The sequence below is a fragment of the Acanthaster planci genome, linkage group LG10 (assembly GCF_054643075.1).
Source record: "Acanthaster planci isolate LZ-2023a linkage group LG10, COTS_SCS, whole genome shotgun sequence".
In the NCBI taxonomy this organism is placed as follows: Eukaryota; Metazoa; Echinodermata; class Asteroidea; order Valvatida; family Acanthasteridae; genus Acanthaster; species Acanthaster planci.
The window spans coordinates 2,266,342-2,284,923 of record NC_141786.1 but is presented as its reverse complement, the minus strand read 5'-3'; the positions used below and the strand labels follow the sequence as shown (position 1 = coordinate 2,284,923).

The following is an 18,582-nucleotide window of genomic DNA, read 5'->3' as shown; positions in this document are numbered from 1 at the left end:
TTAACCCTGCCGACTCGGATCTGATGTGCAAATTGAGTTAGCAAACGCATTAGCAAATTCGCGGCACTTCGCAAACTAGTTGAAAAGAAGGTGCCAAGACGTCCCAGCAAACTCCCTGGGAAGTCGAATAGGCAAATCATAGGGGTTCCAGTTTTGGCTGGTTTCAATCCTCGAAAAGGTTTGAATACTTAACCCTCTTGAAGTAATAAAAAAAGCTACCGTTTTTGTTTTTCGAGTTCATCGAATTGGAGTCGTGGCACTTCGCAAATTAGTTGAAAGAAAGGTTCCAAGACGTCTCAAACGTTCATTGGGTTTTGTCAAACGTTCTCCTAATTCGCAGAAGATGTACGCCGACATTTTCAAGGTTCATAATTTCAAGAAAATGTCGGCGTTCCAGCCGTTTCGCTAGTTAGTCTCAAAATTGTAATAGTCTCAAAGCCTTTTCAGTGTCGCGCTACGGGAGCCAGACCATCTCAAAAAGAATGTCGCTAGCTGAAGCCAACTAAAAAAAAATGGCTTGAAAACTGGGCCGGTTCTGGAGGGCCCTAGGATAGTCAGGGAAGACGCAGGCCTGGAGACGGGGCTGATCTTTAAGGTCCACCTGATGGTCCTGCACATCTATCAAAAAAGGCGATATTTCTACTCTGCCAAGGATCCATACAGAGAGCAACTCGACATTGCCCTCCATACAAAGGACCGTCGACAAAGAGCTAGTTGCCCTTTATATCGATGCTCTCTTTCCAGTCTTTTAAATTGGGTTTTCACTCTTCGGGAGTAGTTACCACTTTTTTTCAAGTTGATTTATGAGGAACTCACGTTTTTCTATAGTTCGTTTTTTACTTATTGCCTACACAGGGTAGAGATGTATGTGTAACTCTTAACTTGTTCAAGGTTAGGCTCTCTGTTACCCGCCGCCATACACCTGTTGTTCTTGCGCTGAGGTTCGCATTAAACAGGAGGGCCATGCTTGCCCGAACGCGGTCATGAAGATTTTAGCTGCCGATGGCTCCTTTACAAGGGTGGATATTATTATGCTAGTATAAATTTTGTCGGGACAACTGCTACAGAACACTTTCTCACTTATGATTTCAATTGGTTGAAATAATAAACTTTAATAAACTGAAATAACAGCGTATGAAACACGGGCGACACGCCTCAGCGCAGTCATCCAGCTAAACCGCATATCTAGCTAAAAATAAATTTCTTGATGTCTGTTTGCACAAGGCTATTTCGATTTGACTTCCGTCCACGGGTAAATGCGTCAGGGCTTGACCTGTATTTCTTACGCACGGGCACCTACCCAAAGAGTACGACTTCGCAAAGCACAAAGAAAATTACTTCCCTCAAGCTGCGCAATGTGTCATATTACGAAGCCAGTTGAAGGGCTTCTTTACAGGAGAAGTAATACGCACTTGATCATTCTATTTTGGGGACAGAGCATTTGGTTGACCAGAGTATTTGCTTCAACTTGCTTAGCACACAAGGTAACATGCGTTTTGTGAGCTGTGTTTTATAAGTATATATACGAAATCCAGCCTCCCTCCCCCACCACGAGAATTTTCTTAATCCAATCGTATGAAGTAACATTAGTTGTCAAATGAATTCCATTTATAGATGTCATCCTAACGCTCAGGATTGACAATGTCCCAGCAATTATTTTTCTTTAAAACCACTCTATTGTGCATCTGGTCGTCAATATGACTTGTCATACCTTTGTCTTGGATACTGCCTGTTAATTGGCCCGAAAAGATCACATGGCAGGGCAATATATCCGCATATCCAATTCACTGTTAGGCATCTCATTCTGCTGACAGCACATGGGAACAGTGAATTCGTACACAATATCGATCTGTTTAGCTAATCATACAGTTTGACCACGAAATGTGTACCAGCGTTGGGATCACGGAATTAAAAAAAAAAACCCGAAGCGAGTGCAACAATACCGTCGTAAACAATGTATGCCATGTACTTTGTTCGTTATTGTTTCCGATTGTCGGTAAAAATGAGACATTAAAAGAGATTCTGGCCTCACCCCCTAATAGACCAATTCCTGAATCTGCCCCTGCTTTATTATCTATTTTATCTTAGCCAAGAGCACAAACCACCATTAAAAGACCGTGGGTTGATAGAGGTATCATTTACAACGTCAAATTCAATGGCAATCCAAGCAATGTTAATCTCAAAGCGGTACCAAAAATGAGTTATAAAGGAGGGAGTTTGTTAGCCTATGTCAACATTTAGTACATACAATAAAGAAGCTACTAGCGTAAAAGTGCCCAAATAACAAGAAAAACGTATCACTTGAAAATGTGTCAAAACATAAATATGAAATCTTAATGAGTTTTAAGAAACCACTTTGGTAACCAATACACCCGAATTTTCATCAGCTAATTCTTCCTTGGTTGCTATGGCGCCCCCTTGGTACACCCACTCCCATCCAGGATACAGTGTGTTGCCATGCCAACTCACATATGCTGGACCATCACCCACTGACGCATTGGTTAGGAGGACGTTTGCCCCTACAGTGTAAAGTGGTTCCTTAGATACCGAGTAAGATCGTTTAAGGTAGAAATCTTTATAATGAAGATATACGGCTGTATAAAACTCCCTGTATCCACACTCATACGCCATTTCCTCTGCCATTGAAGTTGCCATCAAACCAACACCCATCTCCCTTCTCTCCTTTTCAATGACGAACCCTTCAGCGTACACTGCCCTCTGTCTGTTTGTGACAGGGATGAATCGGACATGGCCAACAAGGATACTGAATTTTTGAACTCGGTGCTCGACCAGGCCGTACGAACACGGCGCAATGCTGGGTTCCTGTTTGACGAGTTGCGGTAGAATTTCTGCCTTACAGTGCCGCCACTCGTCCTTCAAGATCTTGATGCAAGTAGGGATAAGATCTGGTATGGAGCGCAATGGTTTCCAGCAATATGAAAGCGCCATGTTAGCAGTCCGACAAGCCTTGCTGTATTGCCCCAAAGTCGTTGGAATCAAAGATCAGCCAAGAAAACAGCCCTGAAAGAGATTTGCATTGGAACATGTTTATTACAGAAGGTCAACCACTCCAAGGGGGTTAAATACAAAGAGCAGTCATCTAAATCTACTGAACATCTCCCTATAAGGTTAGCAGCTCCAAACTCTAACGTCCGGGCTATCCCGAGTCACCTTGTAATTTCCACTTTCGCAAGAGTGCACAGAAGGCATCTGAACAAATGTGCATATCCTTATAAAAAAATGCTGGCCAAGGAACACCAATGACGGTGTTCCCTGATATACTGTTGATAAGAACTCTCAAAAAACATTCCTTCCCATGTAAATAGTAATAATAATTATGGTAAGCCACTAAATTTCAAAACTCAACCTTCCTACTATGAGGTCTATTGGAAGTGTTGGAAGTATACCCCCACCTCACTGGTCATTCCCCATTGCCCACAAACTGGTATAGATTAGGCATTTGTTGTGTCAGCTCTAGGTGGGGATCCAGGGAGTGGGATTTAACATCCCCCACAATACAAGACTAGTCTTGCTCACTGTCCTTTTTAGGCGATCTATGCCTAAACCGTCCAAGCCCACCCCCGAAAGCATCAAATTGTTTGTATTAGAACAAAAAGAGATTAACTGGCTTCGAACACGGCAAATACAGTGACAGCACTGCGCTTAAAAATCGACACCCCCAACAAAATTCCTGGATCCACCCATGGATTTCATAGCCTAACCATCGTTCACAATCCCTCGAATGTGGCCGTTCATGGGACAAACTGTTAATCTTTAAGTATAAATGGGACATGCGATAACCAACAGCCGATCTTATTTTACCTTGCAACTAAAATTTCTATTATTTTTTAAACAAATTCTTTTCAAGACAGTACAAACTGTCTTATTCAAATCAAGTATAATTTTTCAAGTATAATTTTTCGCATGCGGGTTCAAACTCTTATTTTAGAAATTGGCATAAAACCATCTCTTCCCATGTTCTCCCAAAGAAAAAAAAATGATAAAAAATACTGCTGGCTCATCATGACTCGGTACTTTTTTGACGATGCTTGCCACAGCTGTCACTGACCCCATCTATGGAGTCTCAAGATCCAGTTTTATCTCTTTGACATTCGTTTATTTCAGGAAGAAATTGTTGTTCTATCCTCGATTACACGGAAGGTTTGTGGTACCACTGTACTTTGGCTAATTCTGGCGCCCTGGGGGGAAGAGGTTTGAAATTAAATATGAACTTTGAACTCATTTTTGTCTCCGCTCGGGGTAATATGTGCCCATGGATACCACAAATGCAGCAGAAATTGGGACAAAACTTGTTTGTTTTTGTTAATGTATTCTATCAAGACTGTAGAACGTTGAAATTTATCAACATCGGTCCTTGCTCAGAGGTGAATTGGTCAAAAATACCATTTTGATTTGTTTTAAAAATGACAGGATTTTGCTTGCAGGGCACAAATACTGAGTGTGCCACCGGAAAAAAAAATGGGAGTCTACCCCTCGTAGATGGCGCTATGTAGAACGCTGAATTCCGACATCGCACGTCGATATTGCCAAATCGCATGAAATTGCCTTTAGGACGATCTTGAAGTGCACAACGATAATGCGTATTAATTAATAATTGCTGGAGCGAAGAGAATGGATTATTAGCGAATAACGACGATCCACTCAATGAAATGATGGAATCAAAATGAATGATACAATTGCCTCTCACAATGATGAAACTGAAGCACTGAAAGGTTACACTGCTGATGGAACGACGAAATTGCAAAAAACAGAATGGTAAAATTGTCGAGTAAAAATATGATGCATTTGTCACAATGAAACTAAAATTGACGAGGAGAATAATGGAATTGACAAATGGATGAAATGAATGCCAAAAAAGAAAGATAAAATTGCCAAACCAAACTATCTTTAAGCCACAGAAGATGGCAATGGCGTTCCATACTGCTGAATCTAGGTCAGTTTCAGTCACTAGGGGAACAAAATCATGCCATGCCGAAAATAAACTGCAAACAATGGGCTACGAGCGCTGCCTGTGTAAATCTATGTGACCACGACCCTTCTGTCTGAACAATGAGGCGGTGAACCAAGTTCAGTTAGACCCCGTTTCCTATAGTGCTGAACTTGAAATGTGGCCATCACTGGTCAATGCTTATCATCGGGCGTTATTCGTGCACTGCATAGCAAGCCAAACGCGTTCTCTCCCTCGTGTCATTTCTTCCAACGCCGAAAAAGCGGGTTCAAAATAATCTAAAAGCAACTTCGTCCCGAACAATTATTACTTTTGTCGCACGTATGTCAGGTGCATTTGGTTTTAAACAGCAGGCTCTATAATCATCAGCATAAATGCGACTGCATTTATGTGTTTGTAGAGGATAGTTCTTTAGGGGATGGACCCTAATTGTTTTCATGAGTGCACTCCACGGTAGCGCCTAGAGACGATCAAGGACTTCCAAACTTACAGATGGAGCATGTGCACTCCGTTATCACTTTCGACCGGTGGTAATGGATTTCTTTCGAAGCAAGTGAACCTTTTTCTTTTAATTGGCTCAGTGATTAAAGACTTAGTAGACAACCGTTTCTTTGTGGTACTAAGGGTATGCGTTATGCATTGTTTTTGGTTACAAGGAAAATTCAATATGGTCGCTGGTTGAAATGTCATGTTCAAACGGCTTGATCAAAGATGCAGAGACGGAGATTAAGCTTGTTCGCAAAATATCGCCAAATAAACTGACCAAACATTCATACCAAAAGTCATGAAACACACAACCCCCCTAAAAAAAGGAAGAATAGGTCTTTCCGCTAAAATCATTGAGTCTTGAATAACTCATTCAATATATTCATACATGGAAAACAGGACTGTTCCGTTTACACAGGTAGCATATATATACTTATGTAACAACCCAGCTTCTACTCCTCATTCCTTGGGCAGTTATGGGCCTATATTTTGTAAACTCTCCCATGGTGACTGCAACAGTTCTTTGTCAATTTCTTGGGTTTATGGTCTTCATTTAAGTTCTTAAAGAACACAACCAGAGTGGTTCTTACCCTGTATACTGAAGCATCCGTTTGAGCATTTTGTTTGCAATGAATCCTGTCGGCGTCACGGTAGCAAGCTGCTGTGTCCGTATTACCTGTCTATGCTTGAAGCGGCCGATTAGATGCCTAGCCCCCCGTGACTGGGTTACCAATTCGGAGAGTCCTTGCCATTGGTATCCATATGTGGTTTGGAATCTCTGAATATTCAGGACCCTCTGTGCTGGTATCGCGATTGTTTATGTTCAGGTTCCCAGTGGCGTTTGTGTTGAGAACCTTCCATCAATTGGTCGGTGGAAGGCTGTGAATATTCATGTCTCATGTTGACTGTGTACGCAGAGACAAGTTGTTCCATATCCGAGCACACTGACGGCCGGTACACGACGCCTCTGGCTCTACGCTTAGTTACCCCTTATGCCTGGATGGCCTTCACGGAGGATGCACACATACACTTGGCGCATCAATACGGGAATAATGGCTCTAAGGCCTCTTTAGAAAATGCCATGGTCTAAGGTTAGTTCATCTCTGAAGGGGAAACATTGAAGGGTGTCTAGGGGAGCACTGTTGGGGCAGAACTGCCAGCCGTGACAGACAGCGACCTGGCGGTTGCCCTTTTTATCTGGTCTAGTCATGCATCAGAGTTTGGCAGCACAGGCACGACTTTTAAGTCAGAGGTTTCAGAGTCGATTTGGGTGCGCATGGCATGGTGTCAGCAAGAAACGGCGCTTTGCCTTTCTTGTACATGCGGGTGATGTACTTTTCCAACTGACAAAGCATGTGTTAGAGCCATGGCAGAGACACTGTGGTCATTGGCGTCAATGACATCTTTCCCGAGGACGTATATGAAACCTGGTACTAGCGAACAAAATGGCAAATAGTTTTTTCTCTATTTATGCGACAGGGGTGACCTCTTCCAGGCAGGCTTCTCCGAGACCATACATGGAGGCATTACGGGCTATAACTGTTGGAGTATTAGCTCTTGGTCCTGGGGAATGCTGTATTTTGTTAATCCAACCAGCAACAGTTGACGCCACTGTGTGCTCACGTAGGTGAGCTACTAATTCACCCAGGTTCGGGGACAACTTTGACAGGCATGTCACCATGCTGAGAAACGTAAATGAAAGGCAGTGACAGGAAATGGCATGCCGGTAATGACACTGACCTTGGTAGGATCTGGCTTTAGTCCATTTGCGGTGAATAGGTAACTGACGTTCTAAAGTTATGAGAGTCCAAACGGCACTTTTTACGATCCAGACGCATGTTTGTTCCCTGCGTGCAATCAAGGACAGTCGTGATGTTTTGGTCACGTTTGTCTTTGGTACGTCCATCCACAAGTATGTAGTCAACTATGATTGAGCACGGCTGTACTGGCTAGAAGCAGTAACCTAAGTTTCACCAGAGAGTGACAACCACAGAGCAAAAGGAGAATCGCAGTTTGTGATTATTCTCTTTGACAACACAATTGAACATGCAAAAAATTCACCTTGACAATAGGATTGTCGGCGCAGCAAATATGAGGATAATTTATCCAGCAGTAATCAAGAACAATAATATAGCACGGTGACAAAGGGGACTATAGCTACAGTGGGAGTCAACAACAATGTATAGCGAAAGAGCAAAGTACCCCGTAACCAGTGCTCACTGCCACGTAAAAGAAGTACTCAATCTGCAGCCAACATAAGCTAGCATCAGCATCGTACAGAGCCCAGCTTCGTACGGCCAACGGACGCATCAGCATTACTAGGGCCATGTAAGTACCGCCACGGATCAAGTATCCAGGCCTAGTAAGCATTCCACACAGATTACACAGCGCAAGCTTATACCTTGTTTAGGAGATTTCGGTACTTTTCATCCCAAGTTAATTTAGAATTTCTTACAACCTTTAGTTTGATCGTAAAATAAAAGTATGGATATACCGTAAAAGTCATTTTCCGAAAATAGGCGGAACCGTGATGTGGCGCAGGAAGCCAGGTGGGATAATCCCTTCAAAAAATATTGAAATAATATATTTACAAAACAAAGAAGCACAGGGAAAGGTACAGTAAAATTACTGTCGAAAGGAAAGTGACATGTTGTGGAAAAAAATTCAACATGTTATCATCAACAAAAAGCCACACTGATACACAATTACTACTGCCTTGAACATACTACAAGAAGATACTACAAGACTTTGGACTTTGTTTTGCCAATTTAGAAGCAAATCCTCATTATCATTAAACACAGATGGCATCCTTAGGAGACATTAATGAAGATGGGACTTTGCCATCTCATGGGTACCAACTGCAGTGCCCCAAACACAATGAGATCATTCATTTTTACGTGACACCTGCCAAGAGTTGCTCTGCCAAGAATGCGTGGCTGAAAATCACGGCGAGCGGCACCACCGTCGCAGCTACCTCGCACGAATACCCGTCTCCGATTCAGAGATACGGGATCTCAGGAGCCACTGGTGGCTACATTTCGAGCGAGACGAGAGCCCGAGGCCAGAGTAACTGTGAGTCTTTAAGAGGTGGAGGATATCGCTGCTAGCATCATAGAAACCGTTCAAGCCGAAGCATATCGACTGTCTCAACATATCGAAGCGGTGCAGCATTCGAGCTGAAAAAAAGGTGTTCCCATTGCCAAAATATGTTCAGTCTATTGTGTACAAAATATTTTATTTCAATCTGAAACAAAGTTGGGGCTTTAAAAATTCGTTCCATTTTTTGGCTTTGTGAAAATTTACGTTCTTTTAAAATTCTTTGGAATCTAGAAAATACACTGCGTTAATGAAAATCCAGACACTCTTTTAAACTTCATTCGAATCTAGAAAAAATGTATTAAATCCTTAAAAATTCGTTTTGCTTTTGAGAAATCTATTCCAAATCTCTAAATTACGAATTTTATAAAAGTGACCTTTGCCTTAAAACACATTCAATTAAAAAATTTTCCACTCTTTCGAACCCTAGTTCTGCTTCGTAATCGGGGGATACTCCGACCGATATAACCCGGACTGTTCACAAAAGTCTTAGTACAGACGCAGCCGGAAATGCCCGATTATTGCCGATAACATCCGAATGGTCTTGTTCTTCTTCCTTTATTCATATGGCTACCAATTTTAGTCATGGCCAAGGAAGACGGTACGCTTCTCGTCAGTGACGCTAACAGGAGCCTAGTTCAGCCCACTCAACGGCTCGGTGATACGTACCCTGCCAGTGAGCGCACGACCCAGCTACCTGGTCGCCGGCGGAAAACTTGTCATCAGCGGAAAACCTGTCGTCAGCGGTAGGGTTCAGAACATGCCGTTATACGAGAAAAAATGAAAGAAAAATAGCTGGAACATCTGCACTGGCGTGAAGTCTTTCCATTCTTCAGAATGCGTTGTCCAGTGTGCCCTGTGAGAGAAACAAGGAAATCCATGAGGTGGCTAGGGTATATGTAAAAAGGGTTATAGCTAGTGCTGCTTGACAATCACCGAGATTACTCTGGCTGGTCTTTAGCCAAAACCTACCTCTTTGTTTGCTCTGCAGCAGCCATCAACCCTGCCCTGAGTATAAAATGTTATGTTGCAAGGTACACGCATGTGTAATGGAACTAACCTTTCCGACCTTTGCAATGCATTATGGGTTTGGATGACAACTAAGCAATGTATTTTTTGCATAAACCTAGGGGAGGGAACCAATCAGTCAATGTACAGTTTTCTGCAGCATATTTTTATGCATCTGCTCATCACCTCATAGATGCATGCGTATTATACAAGAAACATTTACATTTTCAAACTAACGAATAATTTGTCAAAATGTGTGTAAGATGAAAAAATCACCCTTAATTGCATTTTTAGGGCACAAGTCACTTTACAGGCTGAAAATAATCGTGAATGGTCAATACGGGATGAATGAGCTGCACATTGTTATTTTGACTGAGCAGTACTACAGCATTAATATTCACAATCTTATTCGAAGCATAGTCCGTGACAAAACCTTGTGTTGTTAGAAGGGATTTCCCGAATTTTCATTTGCCGCCAACCTTTAAACTTTGAAGTTTGTGAATATCTTCATCCCAGATCAATAATGCAACTTTGTGTCAGAAGAGGACGGCTTGAAATGAAATATGGCTTATATAAAATAAAATGGAAACAGACTACAGAGTTTGCAAGTACACTTCCAGCTGTTCTAATCGAGAGTTTTAGTTTTTATTCAAGTAATTGATTCTGTTTATGATACGCGTATGCACGTTTGTGATATTTAAATCTTCTGTTAAATTTATCTGAAACTTGCAGAATGCGTTGTATGAATGTATGCCTTGCATACCCCGCTGGTATACTGCCGATTCACAATGGTGCACCTCCAAGAAGTTGCAACGCGTTGGCAAATCACAACGCGCGAAATCTGTCGACCCTCTCCAAACGCGCATTGGGTTGACAGATTTCGAGAATTGTGATTGACCAACGTGTCGCAAATTCTTGGACGCGCACTATTGTGAAGTGCACGTATTTTCCCGATCAAATAACCTGGTATACTTGTGGCTACTGCATTGATTCTATCAGCAATTGTTAAATTAATAAATAAAGCCTGATTTGGGTATTTTGCAATGCACTAAAATTTATTTCGCCTCAGTTATATTTCTGTTAATGAAGATCTATTAAGTTCACAAAAAGACGTTTCTCCTTAACACTTAACTTCAGGATAACCTTTCTAGTCATAGATATATATTGCTAGATGTATATACAAAAATAAAGGCCTATAGTTTTTCTTTTCAAAGGATAATTAGGTAAAACAAAATGTAAAAACAAAAAACAACTACATGTAAACCAAAAAAGTACAGAAAGAACGTAAGAGTACAAGTACAATCTCATTTTCAACGTGCAATCAGGTTACATCATCAGTGAGTAAAGAAGTGAACTTGTCTTTGTCAGCTCCATGTATTTAACAGAAATGGGTACTAAATTCTTTGTGTGAACTTATCCAAATAAAAGAGTATTTTACTTAAAAACGTGATCTTGATTTAGACCCTTCGTAAACTAAATTTTCTATGCTGGCAAGGAATTTTCCATTTCCCGATCTTTTTGTTGAACAATTGAAATATTCAGTTACATGGAAGTGCTCTCTATTTGAAATCCAAATCAGTTACATTAAGACCACCTTTGTTTAAATTTCAAATCACTTTTTAAAAACACTTTTATCTGTTTTGCTGTTCCAGAAAAAATGGAAATACTATGTTTTCTATCTCGAGTCATTATGTTTGGGGGTTGAATTAAGATTTGTTTTTTTGAAAGTGTAGATATTGGCATTGCCAGACTAATTACTATTGTTACTCTTCCAGGTACCCACAGGTGTCGTCTTTTTCATTGGTTGATTTATCACCTTTTCCTTCCAGGGCTATTCATAACATTTGATTATATTTCAAAATAATACACCCAATGTTTTTCCCTGGTTCGTGCTGCCAATTTGTAAATTCTGTAGGATTTTGGTCAAAATTTATGTTACCAATATTTACGTTTTTCGTTTTTAGAGGTTAAATTGTGGTCCAGGGAATCTTTCATAATTATCTCAGTATTACGTGGATAGTTAATGAATGCAGAATCAGATTTCAAAAAGACTTTTATCATCTACGTATATGGAAGTTCGCAAATCCGTTGTATTTGTCAAATCGTTTAATCTGATTTCTTGGATCGTTCTTAGTCTGTTTGCAAGAACGTCTGGAAAGATAAGAAATGATACCGGAAGACGTTCTCGCCCATAAGACCTGGTACAACGTGATATATTGGAACATATTATTTGCCGTTGTTCCTATCTAGGTTTATAAACTGATTTTTGTAAGCGTCTTTAACATGGAGTCTAAATTTTATGCCTAATTGTACTTAGCAAACGAGAAGCATTATATAAATACAATGGGTCTAGACAAGCCAACACAGTTGCGAAATAAACAGCTTGTGGAATTCTGAAAAACTATATTTTATGTAAAAACAGTACAGTTATGTAAAAATGTACTTTGCCTTCATCATTGAAAAAAGCCTAAACACGAATAACTGAAATTCCGGTACTAAGAAGGTTCTAATTTTGGGTTTTAATTATTCCTGGTCCCGGCGGCAGCCTAACATCATGAACTACCAGACTGTGTTTTCTAATTCTAGCGTTTTTATTTCAAAATGTCTGGAATAAAATAATTTGAACACAGGAAATGGTCGCTGAGCAATAATCAAACAGACAAACTAACGCACAACTCTTTATTCTCATTCGCGTAGAATGCAAGACGAGCCAATGAAAGAACTGGTTGGACACCCAAAAATCACTAATATTTTGAAACTACTTTGGTAATCAATATACCCGAATTTTCATCAGCTAAATCGTCTTTGGTTGCTATGGCGCCCCCTTTGTACACCCACTCCCATCCTGGATACAGTGTGTTACCATGCCAACTCACATATGCTGGACCATCACCCACTGACGCATTGGTTAGGAGGACGTTTGCCCCTACGGTGTGCAGTGGTTCCTTATATACTGAGTAAGATCGTTTGAGGTAGAAATCTTTATAATGAAGATATATGGCTGTATAAAGCTCTCTGTATCCACACTCATACGCCATTTCCTCTGCCATTGAAGTTGCCATCAAACCAACACCCATCTCCCTTCTCTCCTTTTCAATGATGAACCCTTCAGCGTACACTGCCCTCTGTCTGTTTGTAACAGGGATGAATCGGACATGGCCAACAAGAATACTGCATTTTTTAACTCGGTGCTCGACCAGGCCATACGAACACGGCGCAATGCTGAGTTCTTGTTTGACGAGTTGCGGTAGAATTTCTGCCTTACAGTGCGGCCACTCGTCCTTCAAGATCTTGATGCAATTAGGGATAAGATCCGGTATGGAGCGCAACGGTTTCCAGCAATATGAAAGCGCCATGTTAGCAGTCCGACAAGCCTTGCTGTATTGCCCCAAAGTCGATGGAATCAAAGATCAGCCAAGAAAACAGCCCTGAAAGAGATTTGCATTGGAACACGTTTATTACAGAAGGTCAACCACTCCAAAGGGGTTAAGTACAAAGAGCAATCATCTAAATCTACTGGACATCTCTCTATAAGGTTAGCAGCTCCAAACTCTAACGTCCGGGCTATCCCGAGTCACCCTGTAATTTTCGCTATTGCAAGAGTGCACAGAAGGCATCTCAACAAAAATATATAAAAAAATGCTGGTTAAGGAACACCAATGACGGTGTTCTGTGATATACTGTTGGTAAGAACTCTCAAAAAAACATTCCTTCCCATGTAAATAGTAATAATAATTATGGTAAGCCACTAAATTTCAAAACTCAACCTTCCTGTTATGAGGTATGTTGGAAGTGTTGGAAGTATACCCCCACCTCACTGGTCATTCCCCATTGCCCACAAACTGGTATAGATTAGGCATTTGTTGTGTCAGCTCTAGGTGGGGATCCAGGGAGTGGGATTTAACATCCCCCACAATACAAGACTAGTCTTGCTCACTGTCGGCGATCTATGCCTAAACCGTCCAAGCCCACCCCCGAAAGCATCAAATTGTTTGTATTAGAACAAAAAGAGATTAACTGGCTTCGAACGCGGCAAATACAGTGACAACACTGCGCTTAAAAATCGACACCCCCCAACAAAATTCCTGGATCCGCCCATGGATTTCATAGCCTAACCATCGTTCACAATCCCTCGAATGTGGCCGTTCATGGGACAAACTGTACGATAAATCTTGAAGTATAAATGGGACATGCAATAATCAACAGCCGATCTTATTTTACCTTGCAGCTAAAATTTTTATTATTTTTAAAACAAATTCTTTTCAAGTATAATTTTTCGCATGTGGGTTCAAACTCTTATTTTAGAAATTGGCATAAAATCATCTCTTTCCATGTTCTCCCAGAGAAAAAAAAATAAAAAAAAAATGCTGGCTCATCATGACTCGGTGCTTTTCTGATGATGCTTGCCACAGCTGTCACTGACCACATCTATGGAGTCTCAAGATCCAGTTTTATCTCCATTACGCCCGTTTATTTCAGTAAGAAATGATTGTTATATCCTCGATTACAGGAACGTTTTGTGGTAGACTGTAGATCGTTGAAATTTATCAACGTGGGTCCTTGCTCAGAGGTGAAGTGGTCAAAAATACCATTTTTGATTCGTTTTAAAAATGACAGGATTTTGCTTGCATGGCACAATTACTGAGTGTGCCACCGGAAAAAAAAACATGGGAGTCTACCTATTGTAGATGGCGCTATGTAGAACGCAGAATTTCGACATCGCACGTCGATATTGCCGAATTGCGTGAAATTGCCTTTAGGATGATCTTGAATTGAATTGAATTGATTCGAATTAAAATTTCCATGATCAATGAAGAGTATTGCTGGTGCTACATGTAACTTAAGATGTAACATGTACATGTTGCGGATTTCCAAGGTCATGCATAATATATTGTACATGTACATGTACAATTACAAAGGTGGAGGTACACGTACGTGCACCCCACATTGCAAATTTGACATTCAACTTGCACCCCGCTACATACAGCCACTTTTATGACCTTATATTAGCTATTATATAACTTGCTATATACATGTAACTCACCAGTCGATGTAGCCAATCTGCCCCTAGCCTAGGGCCCCCAACCCTGCTGGTAAATTCAGCAAATCCACAGGACCATTCCAGGCCCTGAACCTGACGACTACAAAGTTGTCTAGAAGTTTTGGAAAAGATCCAAGGTTGTGGCGCGAACGACCAATATATCATATGTATGAATATGCATGTATATTCATGGCACCGAAGCTTAACTGATTGCAACTTAATCTCTCTATTAATCGATCTGGACTATTAAATATCTACCCATTTGCATTTATCTGTAACCCCCATAACCAAGCCATTAACATTTTATAAATAAATGCATTATTAAACCTGGCACTATCTCTCGTGTCCGCATAGCATGTCCAAAACACCAATATTACTACACGGCAACGTACCGAACGATTCATGGACAACATGAATAGCGCCCTCATGTGACTGCAGCGCTTAACAATTCGCAAACACCACTGTCATATCGCCAGCGGTTGAAAACTGTCCAAGAACACAAAATTCCTTTTGCACACAAAGACAGATATGTTAAACAAGACTTTATTGAAGCGATTAAAGCTTACACTCAGCCCGAGGAAATTGCGGAAGTCGACATTAGAAACGTGAGGCGCTTTAAAGGTAACTTCCGCAATTGGGAATTGATACCCGGTTTCCTTGAATACGACCTCGTGCACTTATTTGATTTTTCTAAGACTTTCATCGAGAAGAAAGCGTTAGAGGAGTTGAAAGAAGTTGGTTCTTACAAATTGCAAACGGCCCTAAAAGTGCAGTTTAGATTGGAAAAAAACTGAACTTGGCACATTCACCTTCCCCAGCGAAAATAAATTAGTTGCAAATAAAGCCGACGTGAAAAGGTACTCGCTGAACAGAGGCAAAAACAGACAAAGGACGTGGAGGCTCATATACAACGAAGATCGGGATGGATCTTTAATAAAGTTGACGCTTTTTACATCAACGTGGTTAAATACAACCCGGTGGGCGCCCCGTAAATTCCATTACCTGCACAATTGGGGCACAAAAAAGCAATCATAAACGTCCAAAACAACGACCAGCAGTGTATCCGATGGGCACTGAGAGCAGCTTTAAAGTTATATTCTGGCAGCATTAAAAGTCAGTTAGAAACAAATTCAAATTACCAAATACATGACGATTGCACCTCGACTTACACAGAAGCAGATGGTCTCAATTTTACAAACATAAGCTTCCCAGCATCAGGTATGCTGGGTAGGTATCAAATCGCAAAACAACTTAGCAATCAATGTGTTTGGTTGCGACAAAAAAGACGGTCTTTACATTCTTTACAAAAGTAACAAAATTTCTGAACCTATCAATTTACTTTATTTTACCCAAGGTGAAAAGAGTCACTACTCCTGGATTAAAAACTTTTCTTGGTTGACAGGTGATATTAATAAAAACGACGGCCAAAAACACTGTGCTTTAACTGCATGCCGCATTTCAAACGGAAGAAAAGTTAAGCGGGCACAAAGAAGATTGTCAAGGGTTAGATGCGGCTCCCTGTAAAGTCAAATTACGTTTGAAAATTATAAAAACAAACAAGCAGCCCCTTTTGTCATTTACGCTGATTTTGAGTCGGTTTTAGAAACATTACCGCCAACAGAAACAAACACGGTCAAAACACAAGCCCATCAGCCTTGCGGCTACTCATACGCGGTCGTGAGATGCGATGGGATTTGCACTTCAAGCGAGATTTATAGAGGTACAGACGCGATGGTTAAATTTGTGCAATCGCTTTCTGAGGAAGCAGACAAGATCAACGAAACATTTAAAAACAGAGCCGTTGATCTGGTCACCCGAGTTACAAAAAATCTATGATTTGCTGCTGGATCTGTGAAAAGCTTATCGGCAAGACAAAAGAATATCAGTGTCAGTGCCCATTTCCAAATGGAATTTGGCTCTGTCAGTGCCCATTTCCAAATGGAATTTGGAAATGGGCACTGGGATTTTTTTATAACTTGCAAAAAAGCCCATCAACAAATTTAGCAAGGTCAGAGATCACGTGACGGGTAAGTACCGAGGTCCAGCACACGCAGGTTGTAATCTCAAGTTAAGAGTTGTCCCGTATCAAACGCCCATCCCGGTTATTTTACACAACTTAGAAAAAATACGACGCGCATTTAATCATGCAGGGCGCTCGCGAGTAATAAAATTAATTGCTAAAAATACCGAGAACTATATTTCGTTTTCGTTTGGCCAACTTACGTTTTTAGACTCCTTTCATGTTATGGCGACCTTGCTAGATTGGTTGCTTAAAAATTGTTCACCCGATGATTTTACTTACTTTGCGAAAGGTTTCCAGAAAAAAACAAATTATTGATTCCTTACGAATATATTGATTCCTTTGATCGGTTTCAAGAAACGAGCTTACCACCAGTAGACGCTTTTTATAGCACTTTGCGCCAATCCACCGTGACTACGCTCGTGCAGAGACAGTATGGCACACGTTTGGTTGTAAAAACCTAGGTGACTACCACGACTTATACGTGGAAACGGATGTGTTATTGCTAGCGGCTGCTCAGTTTTGAGAACTTCCGGAAAGTCTGTAAACAGAATTACGGCCTTGACCAAACCTTGACTACTATTACACGTCACCGGGCCTGCCGTGGGATGCTTTGTTAAAGCATTCAGGTATGCAATTGGAACTACTGACAGACATTGATAAACACTTGTTCTTTGAAAGGGCAAAAAGAGGTGGTATCTCTAGTGTGGGAGCAAAGCGATACGCAAAGGCAAATAACCCGGAGCTACCTGACTACGACCCAAATCAGCCGGAGTCTCATATTATGTACCTAGACGCAAATAATTTTTGGGCCATGAGTCAATATCTCCCCGTGGGTAAGTTTCAGTGGCTAAAAAGCTTAGACAAATTTACTCCCGAGTTTATTTCCAGGTTACAAGCCGAAGACACGCGCGGTTACATGTTTGAAGTGACCTTAGACTACTCGCAACACCTAAACGACAAACACAACGACTTCTCGCAGGCACCCGAAAATATATCAATTCCCAAAAAAAATTTATTGACCAAGGAGAAAAAGTAACCTCGGTGAACAAACTCGTGGTCACTTTAAGCGCCAAACAAAATTACGTAGTTCACTACCGAACTTTACAAAAATATTTAGAACTCAAATTAGAATTAAAAGAGGTACATTGCGTCATGTCGTTTGAACAATGGCCTTGGATGAAAAGTTACATCAACAAAAATACCAAATTGCCCAAACTGGCCAAATCTGATTTTGAGAAGGATTTCTTCAAATTGATGAATAATTCTACTTTCGGCAAAACGATGGAGAATGTCAGATATCGTATGGATGGTCATTTATTGAGGGACTTACAGGACGCAAATAAGTACAAAAAATTAACTTCTAAACCGAATTACAAATCAACCGTGCCGTTTAAAGAGTGCGATCTTTCATTCGTGGAAATATATCGTATGAAAACAAAATTACATAAGCCAATCTATTGCGGAGTAAGCGTATTAGACGTATCCAAAACTTTAATGTACGATTTCTATTACAACGAACTAAATTCAAATTTTGATGAAAAAGTAAATTTACTTTACAAGGAACTGATTCTCTGTTAGTTCAGATTCAAACCGACGATTTAAACCGCTGTTTGAGTAAAAAGCGTACATTATTTGACTTTAGCAATTACCCACCCGATCATCGACTTTACGATCTGGAAAATAAAAAAGTCATTGGCAAAATAAAAGACGAATATGGTGGTCAACTAATTTCAAAGTAGTTTGTATACGCCCAAAAATGTATTCGATCTTAACTACCGATCATAATTTAAAGAAGACGAAAGGGGTAACAAAAGTAGTAACTCAAAAAAACCTAACCCACGAGATGTATAAAAGCTGCCTATTTGAACAAAAGCAACATTTCAATAAACAGCAATTATTTAAATCAGATAAACATCAAATATTCACGGTGTCGCAAAATAAGTTGAGTCTGTCACTTTT

General features: G+C 40.6%; 2 protein-coding genes and 1 long non-coding RNA gene across 3 annotated transcripts; 1 reads left to right on the top strand and 2 right to left on the bottom strand.

The window, feature by feature from the left end:
- Positions 1-1,257: 1,257 nt before the first annotated feature.
- LOC147797569 (uncharacterized) lies at positions 1,258-6,244 on the bottom strand. The gene is made up of 2 exons (XM_087142916.1): positions 6,046-6,244; positions 1,258-3,021 (listed from the first exon to the last, which is right to left on the bottom strand). Exon 2 carries the CDS (start codon positions 2,947-2,949, stop codon positions 2,344-2,346), a length of 606 nt encoding a protein of 201 aa, XP_086999042.1. The 5' UTR covers positions 2,950-3,021; positions 6,046-6,244; the 3' UTR covers positions 1,258-2,343.
- A 168-nt stretch (positions 6,245-6,412) lies between these two features.
- On the top strand, positions 6,413-10,428 carry LOC147797568 (uncharacterized). Its single transcript, XR_015427028.1, has 3 exons — positions 6,413-6,546; positions 6,935-7,783; positions 8,257-10,428. It is a non-coding gene; the product is annotated as an uncharacterized LOC147797568 (long non-coding RNA).
- Positions 10,429-10,528: 100 nt separating this feature from the next.
- LOC147797567 (uncharacterized) lies at positions 10,529-14,717 on the bottom strand. The gene is made up of 2 exons (XM_087142409.1): positions 14,604-14,717; positions 10,529-12,987 (listed from the first exon to the last, which is right to left on the bottom strand). The coding sequence occupies exon 2, from the start codon at positions 12,913-12,915 to the stop codon at positions 12,304-12,306; it is 612 nt and encodes a 203-aa protein (XP_086998535.1). The 5' UTR covers positions 12,916-12,987; positions 14,604-14,717; the 3' UTR covers positions 10,529-12,303.
- Between the last annotated feature and the right edge of the window lie 3,865 nt (positions 14,718-18,582).

What these genes read in the sequence shown, in the direction of transcription:
- LOC147797569 (XM_087142916.1), bottom strand. Translation starts at nt 2,949, where the DNA reads ATGGCGCTTTCATATTGCTGGAAACCATTGCGCTCCATACCAGATCTT.
- LOC147797567 (XM_087142409.1), bottom strand. Translation starts at nt 12,915, where the DNA reads ATGGCGCTTTCATATTGCTGGAAACCGTTGCGCTCCATACCGGATCTT.